Source organism: Nilaparvata lugens, chromosome 12, assembly GCF_014356525.2.
Source record: "Nilaparvata lugens isolate BPH chromosome 12, ASM1435652v1, whole genome shotgun sequence".
Classification (NCBI taxonomy): Eukaryota; Metazoa; Arthropoda; class Insecta; order Hemiptera; family Delphacidae; genus Nilaparvata; species Nilaparvata lugens.
In genome coordinates, this window is record NC_052515.1 from 4,103,343 (window position 1) to 4,130,157 (window position 26,815).

The following is a 26,815-nucleotide window of genomic DNA, read 5'->3' on the forward strand; positions in this document are numbered from 1 at the left end:
AAAGTACCTGCTTTCTTTGTATTCATTTTATGTTTTTAGGATGATATTAAACTTCTTTCTTGTGATAATGCTGTGTTGAATAAATATTTTATATTATACGATATTTGTATGTTATAAATGAATATATTAATACATTAATAAATAGATAACAAACTGAGTCTAGCAGTTTGTTATGATGTGGCATGAGCTCAACGAACTATTTCATCCAAATAAAATCACGTTAAGGCCCGGTTTCTACACCTTATTAAATGTAATCAACCATTAAACCCTTTAGATTTAATTGTCCATTTGATTTAATAAGTGTTAAAGATAGCGGGCCTAACTACTTAAATCAAGTATCTAGTCTCTTAAATAATTTCCATTAGATTTGAAGCGTATTTCGAATTATTTAAAATATTTATTATACAATTTGACAATTGGGGTGGTGTCCCCTAAATCAAGCTCCGAAAATTCTTGTGTATTTCAGTTTTTCCCGCCGGTGATAGCTCATGATTAATAGGAGTTGTGTTGATTTTTAAAAATGAAGGTTCCGGAACGCAACTATTTTTACTGTGTCTGATGAGACCTTAGTGGAACAAAAACAAAATATCACTGTAAATAAATGAAGAACTAGATTACTAATAATTAGATATACTAATTATTAGTAACTAGATTACTATAATTATAACTAATAATTGAGTGTGTAACTGAAGAATGTTGAAGTGACAAATAATCTAGCTACATTTGGACTGTTCTATAAATTAGAATTGGAACCGTTTTGGGCTTATAAGCCTGTGCTACTTTTCTGTAAGTTGTGTAATTCTGAATGATTAAATAAATAAAAAAGTGCAGTAATAATGACAATATTGAACCATCAGAAGAAAAATTGTAGTGCGAAAAAAGCAGTGAATTAGAAATCAGGCAGTGAATAATAATGAAAAAGCGACCTTCTCTACGTCTGCTACAGGAATTCGGCTGCAGACCATCAGCTTGGCTTCTTCACGTCTCTTCAACGGACTGCTTCAATATCTTTAATTGAAACCCTTCAATGTTCTTCAATTTGACATCTTCATAATTCTTCAATGTGTCATCTTCAAAGTTCTTCAAATGGCTGTTTCCAAAATTCTTCAAATGTTTGTCTTCTAAATTCGTCAAATGGCTGCCTTCAAAATTCGTTAATTATCTGTCTTCAAAATTCGTCAAATGGCTGTCTTCAAATTTGTCAAATGGCTGTCTTCAAAATTCGTCAAATGGCTGTTTCCAAAATTCTTCAAATGGATGTCTTCAAAATTCGTCAAATGGCCATCTTCAAAAGGCTGTCTTCAATATTTTTCAAATGGCTGTCTTCAATTTTCTTCAATCTGGCATCTTCAATTCGCTGACTATAGTTCTCTTCAATTGGCTATCTTCGATGTTTTCTTCAATTGTCCCTCTTCAGTATTTTCCACGTGGCTGCCTTCAATGTTCCTCTTCAATCCAACATCATCAATTAGCTCTTTTCAACGTTTTTCAATTATCTCTCATAAATATTCTTAAATCTCCTATTCTCAATATCTCTCCAACTTCACTATTCATCAACTTAACCAATCTTCAATACTTGGCAAAACGATATATTTATCGATATCGATACATCCAAGAAATCCGTAATAAGAGAGCGTTGGCACATTGAAAAGTTCTTCACTAATATTTTCTTGAATAAGTTTTTCAAAATTTCCCAATTTTCTAGTAGCACAGTCCTAACTCTTCCACAAATAAGTTCATTTTGATTTCTCAAATAACCCACGACGGCGTAAAGATTTCAACAGATTTCGTTCCTATAAATTTGTTCCAACTTATGATTTTGTAGATTATTTAGTTTTTCAGCACTCGCAGATTTATTCGAATGCATGTTTAAAGTTCAAGTTAATCCTCGATGCAGATACTCGGTTTGAACGGAAAAATGTCAGCTGTTCGTTTAAACCCCGAATGAAACACATTATGATAAACGCAACAATATCTACAAGTAAACGTGGTTTAGCGTAAAACGTAGATGGTGCCCTAAAAGATCAAGTTAATGAAAGTTTAAGTCCGTTTTGATCACTGTTGTATGTAGAACGATAACAAAGTAATGTCCTTCAATTGCAGAATTCACATAAATATTCCAATTTTTGTCACTGTCGAATGTTCTTCCGTTGTTGAATTTACTAAAAATTTCCTACACTAAATTCAAGCCTAGACAACACACAACTTCTTCATTCACTCCATACAATATTAATAGCAGCAGTCATTCACCGTCATAACTATTATTTGTTTCTCAAGAATCTATAAATATTTGTGAACTCATGTCTATAATTGATTCATCTTCTATTATCCTATTAATATATTTTCATCTTTCACTACTACCTTCTTCATAAGTCTACAAAACTATTTTCTTCTTCAATACTAGGTCCCAGTATACTAATATGTCTTCTTCAATTTTAGATGTATTCATATTTCACTAGAATATTGCATTTCTTATTAGGTACTTCCATAAAAGACTTCTTCTAACTATAATACATTGGAGTTCTCAATATCATCATGAATCATAAATTTCCAAAACATAAATAAATCCAGGTAATGCGCATTTCTTCACATAATAAATAACTCTGAGGATAAAATATAAATAAATAAATTAATATGTATGACATACATATTAAAAATAACTTTTTGTTTCATCACTGGAAACAAATTCTTTTCGTACTGTATTTTCTTCAATTTCATTTGATGTTGAAATCTGATAAGTTTTGACAGATCCAAACATTTGGTGAGATTTTTTTTTCATTTATAATTTTTCAGATTTTTATTGGGTTTTCAGTTTACATAATAAATATAAATTTGATTTTATCTATCTACAATAGAAGCTGCTGAAGTAATCCATAACAACACATTACGTCAGTATTGGCTTCAATTCCAGTTTTGGTTACTCACTTCTGACAAAATCACCACAGTTAATTTTCTAATGGGTGCTCAGTTTCTTCACAGAAAATATGATAATAATCGACCTTCTTTTACTATAGACAGACCTGCAGTCTCCAGTCACAAATTAAGCTTTACTCGTTCTTGTAGACCTATATTTTTCAACATTTTCTCTTCCCACTACATTGGTACCTTGATAAATTATATTTATTATATCCATCCAAAAAGTTCCTTATCAAACACTGAATCGTCATTTTCGATCAATATTCCAATCTTTCAGTATCAATTTTACTAATAAAATGTCACATAATTATACGGCTTGCCAGCAAGTCTATCAATCAGTCCATAATAGCTATTTTGTATTAATCCAATCACTAATGAATCCTTTTTAAATCGAAATCAATATTCACACTTGCTAATAATTATATTTCTACAATTTTTTGTATTTGAAACCCCTCAGAATATAGTTCAATATTTATTGAATATTATAGTCCATAATTATTATTTTGTATTAATCCAATGTCAATCACTAATAATCCTTTTCAAATCGAAATCAATATTCACACTTTCTAACAAATTCTTGTATTTGAAACACCCCTCAGAATTTAGTTCAATTCTTATATCACTGTTTCTACAGCCAATTTAATAATTATTGCTTTTTCATTCAATTTCAATACCTAGATTCTAAAGTAGCTTTCTTCTGAAGTAATAACTTGAACGACGTTAAACCATGTAATAATCAATCCAACCATATCTATTCTGCAATATTCCAATCTTCCAATGCCAAACCCTCACGAATTAAGTTCAATATTTGTATCAATCCTTCACTAATATGAATGTTTTGTGGTTCTATAGCCTTACCCTCATCATTAATATTTCTAGCATCAATCACTTTTCAATTTTCTATTGAGATTGCTATTCTTACACCAACAACACCGCTTTCCTTATTTTTGTCTCAACTTTTCATAGCAACACACACTTTTTGAAAACACAATCTTCCATTCTAAAGTAGCTTTCTTCTGAAGTAATAACTTGAACGACGTTAAACCATATCAAATCAATCCAACCATATTCATTCTGCAATATTCCAATCTTCCAATGTCAAACCCTTACGAATTAAGTTCAATATTTGTATCAATCCTTCACTAATATGAATGTTTTGTGGTTCTGTAATCACTGATAAAAAACTCAATATTTCTTAAAGTATCTTTCTTTTAAGGTAGTAAACTGTCGACCTCGATTAAATCACTAATCCTTAGTTTATTTAGTAACAAGGTTTTCAACGGTAGTAAGCTGCTGCTCTCGAATCACTAATCCAGAGTTTATTTAAAATCGAAGTTTTCTAAGGTAGTAAACTGTTGCCCTCGAATCACTAATCCAAAGTTTATTTAGAATCAAAGTTTTCTAAGGCAGTAAACTGTCGATCTCGATTCAATTACTAATCCGTAGTTTATTTAGAAACAAGGTTTTCTAAGGTGGTAAACTGTCGACCACGAATCACTAATCCGAGTTTATTTAGAATCTTTTTTTTTCACCGTAGCACTCACTATTAAAAAAGTAATCAATATCCGAAGGGTATCGAAGCCCGTACTTGCCAGTTGTTTGGGGGGCGCCGAGATCAGTAACCCCGTCTCCAACCACGGGAACCGCCTCCTCTGAATCCTCCACCGCCTCCGGATAGACGAGCTCCTCTGCCACCACCGGAACCGCCTCTCGGTCTGCCGCCTCTCTGTTGTAGCTGCGATGGAGCTATAATGAAAAAAATAAACATTACATCAATATCAAAGTTTTATTTATTCAGGAATAATTGACCGAGCGAAGTGAGGTCTAAGATTCAAGTCTACGGTTTGCATTTCTTTTCATGTTTATAATATTATGTTCCGCATTTATGGCGAAACGCGGCATGATTTTCAAGAAATTTGACAGGTATGTTAAATTTTTAAATTGCGCGTCAACGTATATACAAGGTTTTTGGAAATTTTGAATTTCAAGGATATTATAAAAGGAAAAGGAGCCTCCTTCATACGCCAATATTAGAGTAAAAATCATACTATGGAGTATTATTAATCATAACTCAGCTGTCGAGTGGATTATTAATTGCATGCTATTTGATAGCCTAACTCAAAGCTGATCATAAATCAGCAGTCGAGTGGGGCTTATTAATTACATGCAATTGATAACTCGAAGTGGCATAGTATTTTCCACGGTATATAGAAGAAGATATTTATATTTCATCTAAATACCGTGGTATTTTCTCTGCTTTCAACTCTGTAAGCTTTTGATGACAGTAGCATAGGTAGTTGTTTACAACAAATTATTAGCATTGTCGATACAACAACCCAAACAGCCGTTAGTCGTTTACACACCGATATCTCGCCGACACGACAGGACAGGACAGAATTTTCTCTGCTGGACAGTATTAGGAGGCTGTGGTTTATAGCTGTTTATGTCTGCTGTTCACAGAACTACTAGTTTATACGTAATCGACGAGCCCAAGGGTCAACATAGTGAAAGTGAAACGGCGAATGTAAAGCGTAATAGAGAAGATAGCTGATAGTGTTGCAAAGTAATGCATGTTTTCAAATGTGCCTGCACATGTTGAAGCAGCCAACATAGGGAAGAAGATAGAAGGAAACTGAACCATTCAGATACATGCATTATTTTCAACACTCTTAACCTAGCGCCGCAGTGCAGGATGGTTTCTTACAGCTTGGCGTTGTTGTCATTCGAGATGGGTGTCTGGCTTGGAAGTGTTTCGGCCGCATTGCAGGATGACTGTTAACGGTTGCCGGAAGATCAACAGCTGGATTTTTTTCGTCATTTTTGGTGATAGAGAAATTCTGATTGCAGATTCGTTCTCAGCGACCCCAAGTTTAGCCTAAAGGCTCAGAATGTCAACAATGTTTTAAATAATTAAAAATCATCATGAAAAGTCATTAATATGGTAGTACACCACGTTTCTGGAACTTTTACTGGTGACTGGAGTTATTATTGACACACAAAATAAAAATAGTCGTGAGAAAGAAAACTGCTGATGAACGCGAATAAGACCGTCACTCCATTGTTCTATTGTCTCGGCTGCTTGGCTGAGCCTGGCTGGAGGGATCAAATAACCGACTGGTTTGTTCTTTCGTCTGTCCGCTAGGCGTAACTACGCCGACCATTGCTGGGTGGGAGGTGTTACTGCGGCCGCTCGCATTCCCACCAACGCTGCTATTATTTGCTGTCTCAGCGCCTAGTCCGATTCAGCCAAGCAACCAGCCTGCACTGCGGAGCTAGGTTTAGGGCCGGTTTCCAAGCTCGGGATTTAGCTAAATCCTAGACTTCAAACAGCTGGAGTCAGAAAATTGCCTTTTCAAAACGGGGCGTAGTCTCAGCTTTTATAACAGTAGTCGTAATTTCTATTTTCTCATTTCTATAATTGGAAACGTTTTTCCTTGACGAAATTAGACATTCCTAAATAATTCAAAATAGCTGAAACTTTACACTATTTTCCCTTTATTTTATTTTGTGTTCAATTTTCTAGTTTTTCGAAATTTAACTCAAACGTGACTTTGACAATGACTGCGACTATGCCCCGTTTTGGAAAACCAATTTTCTGACTCCAGCTGTTTAAAGTCTAGGACTTGGCTAAATCCTGAGCTCGGAAACCGACCCTTAGCTATCTTCTCTGTTAAACTATACCTTCGCCGCTTCACTATGCTTTAGATGGGCCGTCCACTAAAACCGATTTCGTCCGAACTAGCATCGGCCGAAAACTACCGAACTCGTCCGAACGTTCCCCCAACAAAGAAAGGAATAGATGCTCGTCCATTGCAACAGGTTCATACCGGCCGATCAATTTTTCGATCCGAATTGAATGGGATTTTCTGGCTCTATCCGGCCGAACTAACTAGTCGAGCTGAGACAACAAAGTGTTCCTAACCTGAAATTGTTTCAAAGTCTTGTTTGTTTTTTGAAGTTGTTCTGTATTATAAAGTTGTAACTATGGACAATGAAAAGTTGATAAGTTTGGTTCAAGAGCTAGTTCCATTGTCAGATATGGGAGAGAAAAGATATCATCGTCGTGATGTTCAAAGGAATCTGTGGTCAAAGATTGCTGAACAAATGGGATCTGAAGGTAAGATTATCGTAATGACTAACTAATTTAGTGGCTATTTGTTTATTCAATTTTCAAAATCTCAATATAATCATTGTTTATGAAAAAATTTGGTGGCTATGATAGTAGTTAATTCAATAATTGGCAACCAGCCAACTACTGAACTAGACTGACGTAAACGGTTCCAATGAACGACCATATTCGGCCGAATTATTGGCCGGCAGATTCGTCCGATCCAACGGCCGAACGGATCGGTTGAATACGGTTCCAGTGGACGGTTACCCTTAATCCTAAGGCTGGTCACTAACGACAGGACATGCATGATGAACTTGTGAGTACACACATGTCGTCATACATTTTTGTGTCATCACAGCTAAAGGCTTCAAACAACATTTTTGAGGTTTGGTATCCTCGATTTTTTGTTTATTTTTCGTCACTACTCTATTTGAGGTTAAATTATTTTTGAATCATTTCAATTTGGCCCATGTACTCAATTGGATTTGACAAAAATTGGAAGTGAAGACTACTCACAGTATTGGGACACCTTGTCGCTGTACTTTCCGCCGGGCGGCTGATACAGTTCTCGGTTTCCCCGCGAGTCCTGCTTGCTCTGCTTGCTGTCTGGTGCACCCCCCTCCCCAAATGTGATCGGTGTGTGGCGCTTCATTGCATCCCCTCCTCCTCTGTGACTGCCGTCCTTGGTCTGCAAACATTTCAATCAATCAATCAATCACACCAATCAATCATCTATTTATTCTAAAGTGAGAATATACTCTGAACTTTGACGAATTTTATAACAAAATCTGAATTAAACCCTTGTATGACTCTGACATAATAATTTGACAGCAGCTGTTTTATAGAAAGCCCTACATTGCACCTCATAGAACTGAACTGAATATACCGGGTGTTTCAAAAAGAATGACCCAATTTTAAACAGTTAATTTATTTTAAAAAATGGTGAACACAAACCACATTACTCACAGAGATATCAAGTTTATGATGATGATGATTGAGTGTTCTATTTGTCCTCCTTTTGAGGCTCGGATGACATCTAGACGGTAGTCAAATTCATCCCAGACTGTTAGCAAGATGTCTTCTCGGACTGTAGCTACTGCATCAGTTATCCTGGTTTTTAGCTCCTCAATATCAAGTGCTAAGGGAGGAACATAAACACGATATTCAACGTTATTATAAGTGTTATATGTGCCATCCTTTTGAGGCTCGAACGACATCTAGACGGTAGCCAAATTCATCCCAGACTGTTCGCAAGATGTCTTCTCGGGCTGTAGCTACTTCATCAGTTATCCTGGTTTTTAGCTCATCAATATCAAGTGCTAAGGGAGGAACAACGTTAAAGATCGTGTTCATGTTCCTCCATATCCATAAAGATCCCTTAGCACTTAATATTGAGGAGCTAAAAACCAGGATAACTGATGCAGTAGCTACAGCCCGAGAAGACATCTTGCTAACAGTCTGGGATGAATTTGGCTACCGTCTAGATGTCGTCCGAGCAGCAAAAGGAGGACATATAGAACACTTATAATAACGTTGAATATCGTGTTTATGTTCCTCCCTTAGCACTTGATATTGAGGAGCTAAAAACCAGGATAACTGATGCAGTAGCTACAGTCTGAGAAGACAGACATCTTTCGAATAGTCTGGGATGAATTTGGCTACCGTACCGTCTAGATGTCATCCGAGCCTCAAAAGGAGGGCACATTGAACACTTAGTATACATCATCATCAACTTGATACTTCTGTGAGTAATTTGATGTAAAATTGGATTGTCTACACCATTTTTTAAATGAATATAACTGTTTAAAATTGGGTCATTCTTTTTGAAATACCCGGTATAATTCAGTCGTCAATAGGCCTTACAACTGTCATACTTCAGCCGGAATCAACAATTTGCATGACCACCTGATAACACGGGAGTGATCTGATTAGAAACTTCTGTTCATATCTCTTGAAATTGAAAGTATTTCGCGATGTGGAAATACTTAATAAGTAAGTAATATACTAAAGTAAGTAAGTGTGGAAATACTAAATAAGTAATTGAGTAGACTAATAAAAATGAAAGATATCATACTACTATTACTGGTGTTCTGCCCTAGGGCAGGTCCAAACATGATTCCTCCTTCTCCATTCCTCTCTATCCTGTGCAATTCTCTTCATCTTGGAGTACTTTCCCTCCTCCCTGATATCATCCACCAACTTCACTCTTTTTCGTCCAGCACCCTCCCTCCTTGCACAGTCCCTTCCATTGTCTCCACAAGTAGTCCGCCATGCCTCAGCAAGTGTCCCAGCCAGTTCCGCTTTCGTCTCCTTATCACTGCCATAATATTCATTTCCTCTCCTACTCTACGCAGTACCTCCTCATTCCTCACTTTATCCATCCAGCTGATCCTCTCCATCCTCCTCCACACCCACATTTCAAAGGCCTCCAATCTCTTCTCTCCTGCTTTCTGAGAGTCCAGGTTTCCGCTCCATAGAGAGCCACGCTCACACACAAACACTTGGCCATCTTCTTCCGCAGTTCTATTTGCATTTTGCTACTCACCAATCTTCTTATATTGCTGAATGCCTCCTTTGCTCTTGCAATTCTCACTTTACTTCTAAATCACATCGCATATCCTTTTAATCATAAATTAAATTAATAATCATAATTTAGAATGATGACACCTGTTCAATGTGATGCAATCCTATGTTGATTGTTGCTTTTTTTGGAGATATCATACAAAAGCGATAAAATAATAACATTGAAGGAGAGAGAAAAAAAACAGAATATTACGGTTTCACTCCATTATGGAACAATTCTACTCTGTTAACAGAGTTCAATTTATTGATAGCAATTGATTAAAAAATTGTAAACAACACTCACGTTACTATTCAATCTGGCAGGCTTCCAAGACAGACTGATTGTCGACTTGAAACTGGGTGGTGAATGGAACAGATCCTTGATCAATGTGTTGATGTTGGATGTTGTTTTCAGAGCAACCACTTTGATTTTATTCTCTTCGGTTTTCAGCTCTTCTCCGGTTTTGCCTTGAAGGGCTTCACGCAGTTTCTTGATGTAGCCCTGTATGCCACGGGCAAAATACTGCAGTCTAAAAACAAACAATTTTCAATGTTAACATGGAGTCTATCTAGATTTTTAGGTAATTGCTATTGTTGTATGATCTCTAATATAGTTTGTAATATTGACGTGACCGATACAAATTATAAAGTGTTTGTCTGTGGCAATAAATTGATTTGATAATTTGAAACAAAAACGTTAAGGAAATTGTAATAATGAATAGATAAAAAGATGAAAACTATAGTGAGGTCCACCTTATAAAGGCAGAGGAGAAAGATAGCCGATCCTCTGTCTTGTCAATGCCTTCTATAGACGGTAGCTGATACAAGTTTATTGACATAATATTAACTGTTCATTCTCTTTTAAAATTATCAATTATATTTTATAAAGCAATAAATTATATTTTTCAATAATTTCATAATGAATTTCCATGATTGGGATGAAATATGTTGTTAATTAATTATTAATTCTACATTGATAAAAGACGATCTGGCAACAGAGCAAAGCGAGAAAGAGATAGCGCTATCTGCTTTGTTGGAAGATAGACAAGGATCGCAATACCATTGCTAATTAAACACTGCCATTAAAACGTGGACCTCACTATAGTGGAAATAATTAGGCCTACACATACAAAAATTTAGTATTGATTTTATTTTTACAAAAAAGCACAGATTGAGAGGGGAGAACTAAGGAACGTACAAAAATTAAATTAATATTGTCCAATGAATGGATCTCTAGTGGCAAAATTTCCCAATCTAAAGTTCACATCTTCTTCATGATAGTACTAGCGTTTGAGTTTGAAGTCAAATAATTTTTAAAACAAATTAATTCAAAATGAGATTATTTTTGTACATTTGAATGTAGGCGCTCAGCCTGTCATCTGATCTACACACATTTTATATCAAGGAAGCGCTAGCGTTCCAAATTCTGGTTCCCTATTCCTGACTTGAGCCACAAACACATGCATTTCATCAGCTGGTTATATCTGTATCCTATTATATTAAGCGAGCAATTTCTGTATATATTTTTATATCTGGTTATTTATGTCCAACGGATCTCAAAAAAGGTTCTAACGATTTTCACGAAATTTGAAACATAGTAGGTTTATGAGATAAAAATTCGATTGCACTAGATCTCATCCCTGGGAAAACTCGCTGAAGGACATGAAAAGGATAACAATTATTCATCCGTGGAAAAACAGATGATAATTTCGTCGTCTGTCGAAACAGAAGATGCGTGTGTGGAAGAGAAACAGAATTATTTCCAGCTGTGTAATCAATCAGCAAGAAATATTATCTAGAAATTTTAATCTTGATCAAAATAATCTGATTTGTTGACATCACATGATCATTATTCTAAACTAGAGTATATCATAATTTTCAAAGTTGATCATTATTTGACAATTTTAAGTGATTAGTGAGTGTTATTTTGTTATTCAATTTGGTTTGTAAACAATATAATTAGAACTTTTTTGTTTTCAAATGTTTGAACTGAAAATTGAACCTGAATTCAAGTGTATGGAGCATAACCTACTTTCTGGACTATTTATAGTGTATAAATCAAAATTCAGGGAAGAAACAGTTTTGGGCTGTGCCTGTTTGTTCTTCCCCAATCATTTTAAAGAATTGTGTTCTTTTTGACAATAGTTTATAAATAAATAACGAGCGAAGCTCGGTGCCCCGATATTTTGTACAGAAACGGGTTGATTCAGATATAATAATCTTACCATCAGCTGATAAAAAGTGGAATGCGCGTGATCGTTGCGCTCAAGTCTGTATGCAGGCTTTTTAATCAATTAGACATGATGAATCAATGAGCTTATTTAAATTTATTTAAAAGGGAGTTACTTCATCACCCCTATTCATTAATTTTACGGTAATTCTTATACTGAATAAAAAAGTATGAGATTTACCTGAGTCTGAAATCCTTGAGTCGGTCAGCGTCTTGTGTAAGGAATTCGGGGCAGAGCCGAGCCAGCCGATGCAGTGAGTACATCAGACATTCAACGTACGAAAAAAACAGCTTCGGTTCTTCCTGCTCTTCGCCATCTGTCATTGGTGGCGGCGGCATGAAACTCTGCAAATCAATGAATATAAACATAAAGCTTTGCTTTTAACTTCAATGAAGGCTACTACTCATGTTGTACTCAGTATTGTGTGTTCTGTATGTTGAATTTATCTCTCCCGGTCAGTCCTATCATAGAGAAACAATAGCATAAGTAGATATTCCATGGTATAGGGCGTTTATGTCGCAACTTTTACTGTTATCTCAAGCCGATAGTTCACGTAGTTCTTTCCCATGCAGCTGTGTGACGCTGGTAGTCTCTCATATTCTGTCGTTCATACACTCTCACCCCAACAAAACAGTAAGAATTGACAATAATCGACAGTAATCGGCTTGAGATAACAGTAAAAGTTGTGACATAAACGCCCTATACCATGGGATATCTACTTATGCTATTGTTTTCTCTATGGTCCTATCTTGTAAAAAATTTTAAATAAAAAGACTAAGAAATTGTCAAAAACCACAGATTCTATTGAAATTTAGAAAGGCCGGTTTCGGTTGTTACACCATTGTCAATCTCTCTGATAAACTCAGAGAAACTGGTTTATCAGAGATTGACAATGGTGTAACAACCGAAACCAGTCTTTCTAAATTTCAATAAAATCTGTGGTTTTTGACAATTTCTCAATCTTCTTATTTTATATGAATAATTACCACAATATCAACTTCTCACAAAAAAAAATTCAGTCAGTTTTGTTTCCCATGTACACTAAGCGTCAAGTAGCGTCGCCTCCGTGACTTTGAAACGGTACATAGGCAAGGTATAGTTTGCGGGGTAATATTCACGGCTTTGCAAAAACCTCAGACACCCTAGATGGAGGAAGCTCCCTACACACAGAGATTCTTCATGAATGAGAGAACGTATCACCAACAATGGAAAAAGAATGTTGAAGAATGTCAGCTGATAGGCTGTTTTGTGCTAAAAGGACGAAACTGCAAAAAGCTCCTTGTGTATCTTGTCGGATGCAACACGTTGCTTCTGAGAAGATGCAAAAGGACATCTGTTGCTTGTGGAAAGATACATTTTCAAAAATGTTTCATGTATTTGAACGGGTAGTATTATAGTCTAGTGGCCCTCCGCCGATAGGCAAAGCTACAGGACCCGGGCAGTAAATGTTGCTATTGCTGCTACTTGAATAAATACAGGAGTTGGTGAAAATTATGGAAACAGCTTAATATTTCTTTTATAAGAATAATTTAACAGTAGGTTTCAATATGGATCGTCTTCTAATTGAAAAAAAATTCTGTCACTTCAAAATTTTGGACCGCGATTTTGAATCAAATCTAATTTTTTAAAATGGGAAGGCGGTCATAAATACATCATTTCGATACAGAATTCCAAGAGAAAATGAATGGCGAAAACCTCACATTTCCGTTTCAAAGATAAACACATTTAAAAAGATACTGGTAAATCATACATAAATGAAATAAATGACAAAAAAATCAATTGTTTAGAGACGTGTCGACACGCATAGCTATAAGCAAGCTTATCGAGACCATAAGCAGAAAGCTCGACACGCGCCGTTGGAGACGCGATGCCTCTAAGGTGGGCCGTCCAGTAGAACCGTTTTCGTCCGAACAAGCATCGGCCGAAAACTACCGAACTCGTCCGAAGGATCCCCCAACAAAGAAAGGAATAGATGCTCGTCCATTGCAACAGGTTCATACGGCCGTGCACAGCCGTCTCCGGTCGATCAAATTTTCGAACCGAATTGAATGGGATTTTCCGGCTCTATCCGGCCGAACTAACTAGTCGAGCTGAGACAAAAAAGTGTTCCTAATCTAAAATTGTTCTACAGTTTTGTTGGTTTTTTGGAGTTGTTCTGTTTTATAAAGTTGTAACTATGGACAATGAAAAGTTGATAAGTTTGGTTCAAGAGCATGTTCCATTGTGAGATATGCGAGACAAAAGATATCATCGTCGTGATGTTCAAAGGAATCTGTGGACAAAGATTGCTGAACAAATAGGATCTGATGGTAAGATTATTGTAATGAATAACTAATTCAGTGAATATTTGTTAATTCAATTTTCAAAATTTCAATATAATCATTTTTTATGAAAAATTTTTGTGGCTATGATAGTAGTTGATTCAATAATTGGAAACCAGCCAACTACTGAACTAGACTGACGTAAACGGTTCCAAATGACGACCATATGGCAGATTCGTCCGATCCAACGGCCGAACGGATCGGTTGAATACGGTTCCAGTGGTCGGTGTTATGGATGAGGCCTTTAGAAGGATGGCAGGAGGCAAGGGGTTTCTTGTAAGGGGCTTCTGAATTGTTCTAGTAGATTCCAGTTTTGGTGAGAGGAACCATCGACCAATGGCAAGCAAGATCTAGAATTCTCTGGCAAGCTCCATGCACTGCGATTGGTGGAACGTTTCCACACACCCAGACCCTTCTGGAGAACTCAGCTGTATTCTCTACCTCTCGACTATTCTACAGGGCATATATAAATGGCGCGTGTTGCAGTCGGGAGTTAGTTAACAAAATACAGTTATGTTGCTTGTTTCTTCTCGTATCGTGACAGACTCAAGTGATACAGTGTTAACAGACTTTTGCGGACATTTGTAGTTGCTTATACAGTTTATCACTTCAATCTGTGTGATCTGTTAAGGGTGGCAGAATAATCTAATCAGTATAGATAGTGTTTTATTAGTGTAGAAACCCGTAACAGACGGTTACCCTTAAGGTGAGTACAGATTTACGTACCGCGAACACGAGAAATTCACTTTTAATCAGCTGATGCCAAGCTTTTTATAACTGTATCCTACCGTTTCTGTACAAATACAGATATAATCCAGCTGATGAAAACTGAATTGCTCGTGTTCGCGGCGCGTAAATCATCATACATCACATCTACATCACTGTACTCACCTTAAGGAATTGCACATAAGGTTACAGTATTTTAAAAGTAGTAGTAAACTTACCAACAGCGTATTGAAGACACACTGCACAGACACGGTGGGGTCTGGCAGTTTGGTGCAGTGTGTGCACAATTCGGCAAACAGCTTGAGAATGTCCAGCTGTGGGTCGCTGTTCTCATCAGCTGACGACACCTCCGACAGCCGAGGAAGCACCAGCTCACACATGTACACCACAAACTTGGACGAATCTATCTGCGACTGCAACAAAATACACACATTAGGATAATACCATAGAGAAAAGATAGCATAAGTAGATATCCCATGGTATAGGTAGTTTATTTTCCATATTTCGAGCCGATGATTTGTTAACTGAAGCCGATTACTGTCGACTACTGTCTATCATTACTGTTTTGGCCAGGAGAGAGTGTAAGGCACAGTATGAGAGTTTACCAGCGTCAAATTGCTTCACGATAGTTCAATTATTTTTGTATTATTATGGCCCAGTTGCATGAAATCCTGTTCAATTTTAATCTTGATCAAGTTCCAAGAGAGACAATCAGATACGGTTTTTCTGAGAAGGCTTCTCTGAATGGCTCTTGTGGCATTCAATCAGGATTTCAATTGAATGTTAACGGACCATTGTGCAACCTGGTTTAAATTTGTAATTTTCCAGTGGTTTATTTTACGTTATAAACTGCTGACAAACAGCTGTTTCTTGTTCGAAGCCTCTTGCTGATAACGAGCACACATGACCCAACGTTAGTAGACAAAAGGTTGATCACTCACAGGTGTATGATTCAAAGTGGTGGTGGGAACGCCAGCGTGACGTCACGTTTAGTAAAAATGTTCTAGAGTAACCACATTGAGCATACTACAGTTTATTCACTGTATCTTCAAATTATATCGTCGTTTAATCACCTCAAGATTGACCTAGAACTTTAAAATTATCCATACTTATAGCGAATGAATCACCGATTCTAATGATGTTGGTTAAATATTTCAAGTTCATTCAACATTTATGAATAAAATGAAGTTGAAAGTTTTTCATGAATCTAAAAATGTGACACGAAAAAGTTAATAAGCTGGAAAAGCGTTAGTAGACAATGTTATACTATTATAATTTTAGATTAACCCTTAAAAAATCTTGATAAATTAATGCATCGCAATAAACCGATAAACCGATCCCGATAAATCCGATGAATTTCATTCATTGTAAATGCACTGAACACATACTGGTATCGAGCACATGTTCTACGAGAATCAAAATATCTCATCCCCGAAATTCACAAGCTGATGTATAGCCAAACTACAAAATATAAACACGACCTAGAAGATGAAGAAACCTTAAGGGTTTGAAAGGGAAGGTTAGAAGGTGGGGTTTTTGCTTTTATATGGCAAAATGCTTGTATTATTCAAATGTTTTAATAATTATCGTAAAGCAGAAACAGAAAGCTTGCATGTCAGAAAATGTTTGTGTAATATAATTAGACTATACGACACCATATGATTTTCAAGAATGCGATATTCTGCCTACTCTGTACTACAGCCTACGTCACGGCTGCAGTTCCCCCACTCCAATTGCATTTCAACGAAAATACTATAGATGAGTGACCAACCTTCTGTCTACTAACTTTACACATGACCAATATACATGACGAGCACATGTTTACACACATGTTCTACACTTCCCTCAACACAGTTCTCCTGTTCAACATGTGTCATGTGCCCAATGAAGGCCAGCGTTGGCAAACCACCCATCCACACCCTGACGCTGGTCGACATTGGCCTTCATTGGGCCAACATGTAGATGCGGCATTACAATGATTATTTGTAAATAAATCAAATGAGTCAAGTATAGTACGGGTCCTGTAGCTTTGCCTATCGGAGGAGGGCCAATAGGCTATAATACTACCCGTTCAAAAACATAGAATACTTAGTAGTTCTGTGAACAGTAGACCTCGCGCAGTTATAAACCACAGTCTCTTCTAATACTGTCAATCAGAGTAAATTGTGTCCTGTCCTGTCGTGTCGGCAAGATATCAGTGTATAAACGACTAATGGCTGTTTGGGTTGTTGTATCGACAATGCTAATAATTTATGTAAACAGTTATATGCTACTATCATCAAAAGCTTACCGAGTTGAAAGCCGAGAAAAGTCGGTAGAAAATACTATGCTACTTCAAGTTATCAATTGCCTGCCTCACTGCATGCAATTAATATTCGACACAACAGCTGTTTACTCACCAATACATTGATATATTGAATCGCATGCGTCATTGCATGCAATTTATAATCCACTCGACAGCTAATTTATGATGAATGAATAGAATCAGAGCTTTCTGTCCTATATCGTACCGTGACGTGTCGGCCCGGAATGTGAGTGTGAGCGCTGTTATCAGCTCTGGCTGCAACTTTCTACAACGTTGATGGAAAGATACAATTTTCAAGATGTTCGATGTTTTTGAACAGGTAGTATTACAGTCCACTCGACAGCTAATTTATGATGAATGATTCTATAGTCTGATTTTTACTCTAATATTGGCGTATGAAGGAGGCTCCTTTTCCTTTTATATTATCCTTGAAATGCAAAATTTCCAAAAAACTTGTATATACGTCGACGCGAAATTTAAAAAGGAACATACCTGTCAAATTTCATAAAAATCTACTACCGTGTTTCGCCGTAAATGCGCAACATATAAACAAGAGAAATGCAAAACCGTCAACTTGAATCTTAGACCTCACATCGCTCGGTCAATTATTGAAAATGTTTTTTCTTTTCATAAGCAACAGATGCTCTTTTGCATTTTCTCAAAAGCAAAGTGTTGCATGCATCCGAAAAGATACACAAGGAGCTTTTTGGAGAAAAACGTCATTTTAGCAAAACACAGCCTACCAGCTGACATTCGTTCAACATTCTCTTTCCATTGTTGGTGATACGTTGCAACTCTCTCATCCATGAAGAATCTCTGTGTGTAGGGAGCTTCCTCCATCTAGGGATCTAGGGTCTCTGAAGCTGAAGTTTCTTTGGAGTTTCAAAGGTCTCTTTGAAGTTTTTTCAAAGCCGTGAATATTACCCCGCGATCCATACATTGCCTATATGCCGTTTCAAAGTCACGGAGGCAAAGCTACGGGACGAGTACTGTACTCACAATGAAGTAAGGCAAAAGGCAACACATGCACGAGCCTGTCTACTTTACAGGCTGGATTATCGAGTAATTGTTTTGTAATATGTGAATAATGATTGTAAGGGTGACTCACACTGAAGTAAGGCAACGCATGCTTGGCGCTATGCACGAGCCGGTCCACATGCTCGTCGTCACTCGGGTCAAAGTCAGGCTCGCCGAGTGCCTGCTCGGCCACTATCTCGACCAACTCACGGTGGCCGGCCGGTGATTGGCCCAGCCGTGTCCACACCAGCACCTCCATCAAGATGTGAAATTCGTCCGCCGTCACGTCCTGAACAAAACACACATTTTCACATCTATTACAAACTGTTCATTCGCTCCTTTGGTTTTGAACTGTGTTTGCTCTGTTTTCTTATGCCCAAAACTGTTATTATTTCATTCTATATAACATTCCAAGTCTAGGTTGTGTACTAAGGGCCGGTTTCCGAGCTCGGGATTTGGCTAAGTTCTAGACTTTAAACAGCTGGAGTAGGAAAATTGGCTTTCCGAAACGGGGCGTAGTCGTAGTCATTGTCAAAGTCACGTTTGAATTAAATGTCAAAAAACTAAATGTCAAAAAACTAGAAAATTAAACACTAAATAAAATAAAGAGATAATAGTATAAAGTTTCAGCTTTTTTGAATTATTTAGAAATGTTTGATTTCGTCAAGGAAAAACGTTTCCAATTATAGAAATGAGAAAAATCAGGTATACAGATCAATCAATAATTGAGCCAATCTTACTGTACGGGAGTGAAAGCTGGCCCATGAGATCATGCCATGAAAATAAAATAAGAACGGTGGAAATGAAATGTCATAGAAAAACATTGGTGAAGACAAAAAGGGATAGAATACGAAACACCAGAATAAGAGAGGAAGTTGGCATGAGAGATGTAAGTGAGAGGATTTAAATGAGGCAGCTTAAATGGTATGGACATATACAGCGGATGAATGACATGAGAAAGACGAAACAGTTTGTGAATGTGAGAGTGCAGGGAAGGAGAAGTGTAGGACGACCGAGGTACTCATATGATGACAGAATTGAGGAGATTGGAAGAGATAGGAAGACTTTTCTGGAGATGAGAAGGATGGCGATGGACAGATGGGTATGCAAGAACTGGGTCGAGGCTGGGGAGACAAGAAGAAGAAGAAAATTAAAACTGCGACTACGCCCAGTTTTGGAAAGCTAATTTTCTGACTCCAGCTGTTCAAAGTCTAGAACTATGCTAAATCTCGAGCTTGGAAACCGGCCCTAAGGGTCTCATATTTTCAAAGATTTAAATCCGATTGCACAAAAGTCTGTTAACATTTAATCCCGATTAAATGCCACGAGAACCAATCAGAGAATCCTTCTTCTCAGAAAAACCTTTTATGATTGGTGCTCGTGTAATTTAATCACAATTAAATTCTAACTGGCTTTTGTGCAACCGGGCCGAAATCTTTGAAAATATGAGACACATAATACACAACCTAGATTTGGAATATTGTTAGATTGAAATGAGAACAGTTTTGGGCTACATTTTGAGAAACTTTTTGAATTAAGAACAGTTTTGTGCATAAGCATGGTGTGCCATTTCAAAAGTTATAATAATTGTACAATATGGTATAGATAAATACTGTGTAAGCTCACACACCGGAGCAAAAAACAACTCGCAGCAACACGCAATTAATATTATTATTCGACCAAGTTATATCTTTTTATAGACACTGCTCGGAGAGTAATCATCTCTTAGTGGATTCTGTTTGACACATTCACTTGGACAAGCAAAAGCCTGGTATAAGGCTAATTCTCTGGTTGTGAATGAAAGTAAAACTGAAAAGATAACGTTCACACTGGAAGCTGTAGTTGATATGGATGCTTCACGTTTGAAACCTGCTGAGCTTTTAGGAATATATTTAGACAGTAAGTTATGTTGGGACACACATATTGATAATCTCTGTAAAAAGAGTAATTTTTACTTGAGAAAATTAAGAAACTGTGTGAATAAAGAGGTATTAGTCACTACATATTTTGGCCTTTTCCATGTTCATTTATGTTATGGTGAACGTCACCAGGTAATTCCAGTGCTGCAAAAAAGCTTCATTTGGTAAAACGAGTTATCAGAACAATTTGTAACATAAAAACTATGTATCCTGTAGAACTTATTTTACAATTTAAAAATTATGACTTTTCATTTTCCAAAACTTGATTTATGTCAAGGAAAATTTAAATCAGTTCACTTCCAATGATACTGTTCATACGTCTCATACAAGACATAGATATGACTTGGCAAAACCGAGTGTTAGACTATGCAAAATACTGAAAAGCGTTAAAAAAGTTATGAAAAGCCACAGTTATTTACAATGAAAACTGTATAACAAGATTGTTGCCGCTGAACATTTTTAAAAGAACTATTGCTGGATGGCTTAAGGTTAGAGGATTTTACTCAACAGATGAGTATCTAAATTGTAATGATTTTATGAATGTGACAAATTGACTCAATTATTTTTAAAATGAAAATATTGTTAAACTGACGACGCCTATTGTAAACTTGTTTTATTCTATGGCAAATAAAGATCTTGTATTCTTGTATACTTTTGATTATTTCTGTAATTGAAGTATGAGTCAAACCATCTGAGAACCGCATCCCTGAATTCATACAGCTGCAGCTTACGAGACAATATTTTCCCATTGACAAGACCAATAGCCTTTGTGAGGTCTGCCACCAACCCACATGCCTCAGCTCCACCGCTATTTTAAGAACTTTATCCATGAATAAGAAGAGATCGTCTCCTGTTGGAATACCTGGCCTAAATCTGAACTGTTTGGGAGACAATCACTACTACACAAGTCTTGTACAGGTTTGTGCAGAGGAACGCGTGTTTTCGAACAGCCAGTACTCGTCAACGGGAGAGGGTATTACCATAGAGAAACAATAGCGTAAGTAGATATTCCATGGTATAGGAATTTATGTCGCAACTTTTACTGTTATCTCAAGCCGATTACTGTCGATTATTGTCAATTTTTACTGTTTTGTTGGGGTGAGAGTGTATGAACGGCGCAATTTGAGAGACTACCAGCATCACCACAGCTGCATAGGAAAGAACTTCGTGAAGTATTGGCTTCGGATAACAGTAAAAGTTGCGACATAACGCCCTATACCATGGGATTCTACTTATGCTATCGTTTTCTATGGTATTACCCGGGAACGAATGTTGGCAGACGACCCATACTATGCCATTTCAGTTGCTATGAGCGTTGGAACGTACAACATCGTGTGTTCGCTGTTGAGCAGTTTTTTTCAAACAATGAATCTGTAGTTTCAGTGCAACGCTTTTTCGTCAATATTTTAGAGTTGGGCGTCGAGGTGCAATGCCCGATCGAAATACTATACTCCGATGGGCTGCAGCGTTTAGGAGTACTAGTTCTGTGATGAAGAAAAACCACTTTGTCTTTCCCGTTCAGTTCGTACTCCTGAAAATGTAGACCGAGTCAGTGTCGTCGAGTCGATCGTCTAGGACTTCAACACTGCCGTTCTGACTTTCTGACTCGGTCTACACTTTCCGGGGAACAGGGAAGACCAGGTGGTTTCTTTTTCATCGCAGAACTAGTACTCCTAAACGCTGCAGCCCATCGGAGTACATTATATCGATCGGGCATTGCACCTCGACGTCCAACTCTAAAAATTGACGAAAAAGCGTTGCACTGTGACTACAAATCCATTGTTTCTAAAAAACTGCCTAACAGCGAACACACGATGTTGTACGTTCCAACGCTCATAGCAACTAAAATGGCATAGTATGGGTCGTCTGCCAACATTCGTTCCAGGCAATACCCTCTCCTGTTGACGAGTACTGGCTGCTCGAAAAACACGCGTTTCCTTTGCAGAACTCTGAATAATTCTAAAATAACGAACTAATTAGTTGAAACCCTGCTCACCTGCAACACCTTCTTAGCCTCAGCGATGAGATAGTCCTCAGCCTCCCGGTTGACCACCTCATGACCCAGCGCCTTCAGTTTGCCGCCCAAGAACTTCATGCATCGATCCCTGACGGCGTCCTCCCCGTTCAATATGTGCGCAAACAGACCGGCCAGTGATCCTTTGGCGTCGATCTTGAAAAGCGTCATCAGCGAGTTCTGCACTACGGCCAGCTCTGACTTGTCTTCGGCCTGCAACAGCTGGGCCAGGATGTCGGCGATGCGCTGGGTGTGCTCCTTGTTGTCCTTGCACAGGCTCGGCAGGTCCTTGGTCGCCTGTTTCCTGATCTAAACACCGGGAGAAAAGGATTTAAAAAAATAGAAACAAATTATATATACGTTCAAGATTAATGATTTTTTAAAATGTGAATTGATTGATTCAGTACTTTATTTATGTAGATTACAATATATACTGGCTTTTACACTTATATTGTTGAGTTTTGTCTTTTTTTTTCTTTCCTATGTATTACATAATTTATTAGGCTACCTAGTGTTTTTATTTATAAGTTTCATATTTGCAAAGTTTCCATAATTCTCTTTTTTTGTTTCTTTTTTCTTTCCTTCTTGAATTCTTCAGTATTAGTTACATACTTAGTTCTTCTTCTTTTATCTGTTATACTATAAGTTTCATATTTGCAAGGTTTTCTATTATCTTTTTTGTATTTTGTTTTTTCTAAAACTCAATAGTATATTAGTTAAGTTATTCTATTTCATTTTAGTGTAGTGTATTTTCAAATTGTATTATGCTCAATGTGTGTTATGAGGGCAATAATGGGATTCAGTTCCTGGTGCCCTCAAATATGTAAATTTTCAAATAAATAAATATATATAATAGCTTACGATACAGCAAAATGATAGATGAATTTACATAATATAGACTAAAAAAATCATTATTGAACTGTATATGATATGAGAAAAGCAATTTGGAATAACTATAGATAATATTTTTATGCATCTACATAAATTGGCGGAGCTTTGGACATATCAATGTCCATTCTTCGGAAAGAATATTAAAAATATCCTTCCCACTAACTCCCTACCAAACTTATATGTGAGTATGATAAACTTATACGTGAATATGATAAACTTTGAGATGAAACTGATCATTATTAACAAAAATCAACTATAATTAATTTCAGATCATATACAGCGGGATAACATGACTCATAGTACATGTACTGCAGTACATGTACTATATCTTACACTGAAAGTTGAATAACAGCAACAATGCGTTCCTACAATTTTCACTGACAGTATAACGTGAATCTCACTATAGATAAGTTATCGTTTTATAAATAATAAGTGATATCTTTAATATTAGTAGCATACCATTAGTCATCAATGAATCAACTAGGCCTACCTAATAATCATTAAACAAAGACACTTTGCACTAGCAAGATACTGTAAAGCCGCGTCCACACTATGCCGAATGGGGTCGATCGACACTGTTGAACAAGTGTGGACATGTCGCCCGGCTTTGTCGAATCATGTCGGCCCGAACCGACTTCAATCCGAATCAAGTCGGTGCGGATCGACGAAGTCGAATCGAAATCAGTAGTGTGGACGTGTCGAACGAAGTTGCGCAACATTTCACATTGTTCTTTCAATATTTATTTAATTGAAAATTATTCCAAGTTTATATTATTAAATTAATATTGCTTGCTTTGAAATTTTAAAGAGGTGGCCCAATGTACGTAAGAATCTCCTGTTGCCAAAAAAACGCAGAGTTACTGCAAGGCGCTGGCTCACTGGAATAGCTGGTCTGAATTTTGTGTCTTGTTTGATGATTACTGGTGCAATTTCACTTGATATATTTCCAAAATCGGAATTATTCATTCTAAAAAAGTTCTGAAAGCCTACTTCACATCTGTATTCCAAATTCAAATCATCAACATTATTATGCAAAAAATTCTTCAGTACTATACTTTTTTCTGCCTCGGTCTAGGCTGGGCCTTACCCAAAACCTCCTTGGGCGGCGACGACGGCGATCATGCTGACTTCTTGCAACTGCAATGATAATTGCAGCAGCCGCCACTAAAGCGGTTTCCGAGTCACTCATTTATTTATCAACTTTAATTTAAACTTACTTACACCGGCGTGTGCCGCTCGACTAGTCCACATTTGGAGATATATGGACAAGTCAAATATCGAACGTGTCGATCGTCACGAGTGGATCGACTTTGTCGATCGACATAGTCTGGACGCGGCTTAATAATTGACGAATCAAAGCTGTCTATTCCAACAAGCTTTAAAAAACAAGTTTTATTTCTGATAGAAGAATATTTTAAGAATTCAGGCATTTGAGAGGTTTGTAAAAAGTGGTCAAATCCATTTTATATTTTCATTTCATCATGGTTTATTAAATAATTATAAGAAATACATTGCTTAGTCAATTTATTACAATACGAGAACACATTTAATCCCAAACTGTGGATAAGAGATAAACTTTGACAATTATTTTAGCTTACTTGTTTTGGTGATGAAATTTGGTTAAAATTGAATATTGCTAATTGATAAATAATATGATAAAATTTGGTTGAAATTAAATATTGATAATTGATATAATTATTGTAATACTTACAGACACATCCTCGTCTTCACATAAATCCAATTGGGCTTCTATTGCTTGATCAGCTAAATTTGGGAAATGCTTGAAAAATCTGGCAATAAATTGTGATGCCAACCGTTTTTCCTTCTCGGATCCTTTCACAGCCATAAGAATCTCCAGATACTCTTTTTCATGCTGAAAATTAAATGGATAGTTGAATAAAAACGATTCTTTTTCAGGGAAATTATAAATAGTGAATACCGGTAATTGATAATTAAGTTAGATATTGATTGGATCTTGAATCATTTATATAGTTACTAGTCTACACTATCATAATTTTAAAAATAATCAATTGTTATTGACTATATCATTCAACTAAGTTAATGAAGTTTGTTACTATTTATAGTGGTCAAAGAATATAATATGCAATCAGTCAATTGATGGACTATATCATTGCATTGAAATAAAAATAAAGTTAGCATAACAGTACCTATGAAATAATGTATAATAATGACTGGATGGAAACCCTAACCTTAGCAATTCACTGAAAAAGTGGCATGCAAATAAGAGTAATAGGCTACGTTGTACCTTTGATCAAATTATTTAATAAATCAAGGTACTAAAATTCAGATTTAGGCTACTAGGCTTATATGTAAAAATAGGAATCTTAGAACTATTTTTAAAATTAATTAGTCACGACATGTTTCAGCTATATGATGCTATTATCAAGTTATAAAATATTCATAGAATACATATTATTTGACAATGACATCATATAGCAGAAACATGTTGTGACTAAAAGGGTAGGTACTAAGATTTCTATTTTTATTCAAGAGTAGCCCTAAAGAAAAAATACAATTAAGATTTACTGTTTTTAAAACTTGAAAAGTGATTCACTTGCTGGATGGAATCTATCGTAGACAATAAACTCAAGGTTTGAGCCAGATGTCTAGTTGGCCTATATCTAGATATAAAATAGCAGTCGAATCACTGATACACAAACAAGAAAAAAATAGATATTAAAAGAATGTGTATTTTTAAAGTTTAACATTCTGCACAAAAATATTCTCAGTCTACAATTTCTTGAGATATCAAATATCTTAATCTTTGGTCAACAAAGATAATGGTCTACTTAGCCGATGATGCAACAGAACAAATCGTTCTAGTTGACTGTATAATACATTTTTGTAACAAACTAAATATAATATAAATATAGTTTTAAATTTTTAAACGTTTCATATAGTAAAACAATCATCTGCAAACAACAATGGAAATAAATGGCTCTGCTTCTTGGTAGGTAACCTAAAAGTTGCCGGAAGTAAAAGTTTACTTACTTCAGCGATTTTATCTTTTGCATCAGCGAGAACTCCAAAATTTCTGTACAGTTTTTCAATACAATCGTTACCATTCATTTTGATAATGTGTAGAAACAATAAAATTCACAAAACTAGTCACAAAATAACACTCGAATAGAAAACGTTCACGACACAAGCCAACATCGTCCACAGAAATGCAAATGAAGATGAAGATGAAGAGGGAAGACTGAAAGAGCGAGAGAAAAGAGACCGAGAGAGAGAGAGCGAAAAGCAAACTCTCCCACGAGGTTTTGCCAACATATTTATTTATTGAACATGGAAAATATGTAAAACTCCATCAATTTGTCAAAGTTTGATTAAATTCTTATATAAAAATCAGTTAAAACAGTTGAATTATCTATTCTTTGAACAAAAAAATACTAGAAATGACATAAATCGTACAATGTAACTCTACTGTTGGTATCTCTGATTTCTGGCTGGCAGAGCTACAAGGCGCGCTATTTGAATGCTTCTTCTTTTGTAATTATATTATAACGAATGCTGTAATGTAGGATAATTGGAAAAGACTATTAAAATAATAGTAGTTTATTATGGATCCTATGTTCCTATCACAATTCCTCTTGACAAACAGTGGAATTCCAGAAATATGAGTTTAATTCCATCATGAAAATTAAAATTAGCCTGGTAACTTCAGTATCATAAATATGGTAAATTTCAGTAGAAAATTTCAAACATCATAAAGTTTAAATAAATAATGTTATTTGAGCTCAATGGATAAATTATTTTATTTTTTAGATTTTGATTGAAA

The 26,815-nt window shown here is 36.2% G+C and overlaps 1 protein-coding gene across 1 annotated transcript; it reads right to left on the reverse strand.

Annotated features, from left to right (window-relative positions):
• Nucleotides 1-4,236: 4,236 nt before the first annotated feature.
• LOC111044229 (apoptosis inhibitor 5) lies at nt 4,237-26,218 on the reverse strand. Its single transcript, XM_039438725.1, has 9 exons — nt 26,026-26,218; nt 24,725-24,886; nt 22,105-22,431; nt 18,281-18,478; nt 15,086-15,280; nt 12,001-12,164; nt 9,894-10,119; nt 7,544-7,715; nt 4,237-4,662 (listed from the first exon to the last, which is right to left on the reverse strand). The coding sequence occupies exons 1-9, from the start codon at nt 26,101-26,103 to the stop codon at nt 4,532-4,534; spliced, it is 1,653 nt and encodes a 550-aa protein (XP_039294659.1). The 5' UTR covers nt 26,104-26,218; the 3' UTR covers nt 4,237-4,531.
• Between the last annotated feature and the right edge of the window lie 597 nt (nt 26,219-26,815).

Coding starts and splice junctions, on each gene's coding strand:
- LOC111044229 (XM_039438725.1), bottom strand. CDS start 26,103: ATGAATGGTAACGATTGTATTGAAAAACTGTACAGAAATTTTGGAGTT. Junction 22,432..24,724: donor GTGAAGACGAGGATGTGTCT/GTAAGTATTACA, acceptor CCCGGTGTTTAG/ATCAGGAAACAGGCGACCAA. Junction 4,663..7,543: donor CGACAAGGTGTCCCAATACT/GTGAGTAGTCTT, acceptor TTTTCATTATAG/CTCCATCGCAGCTACAACAG.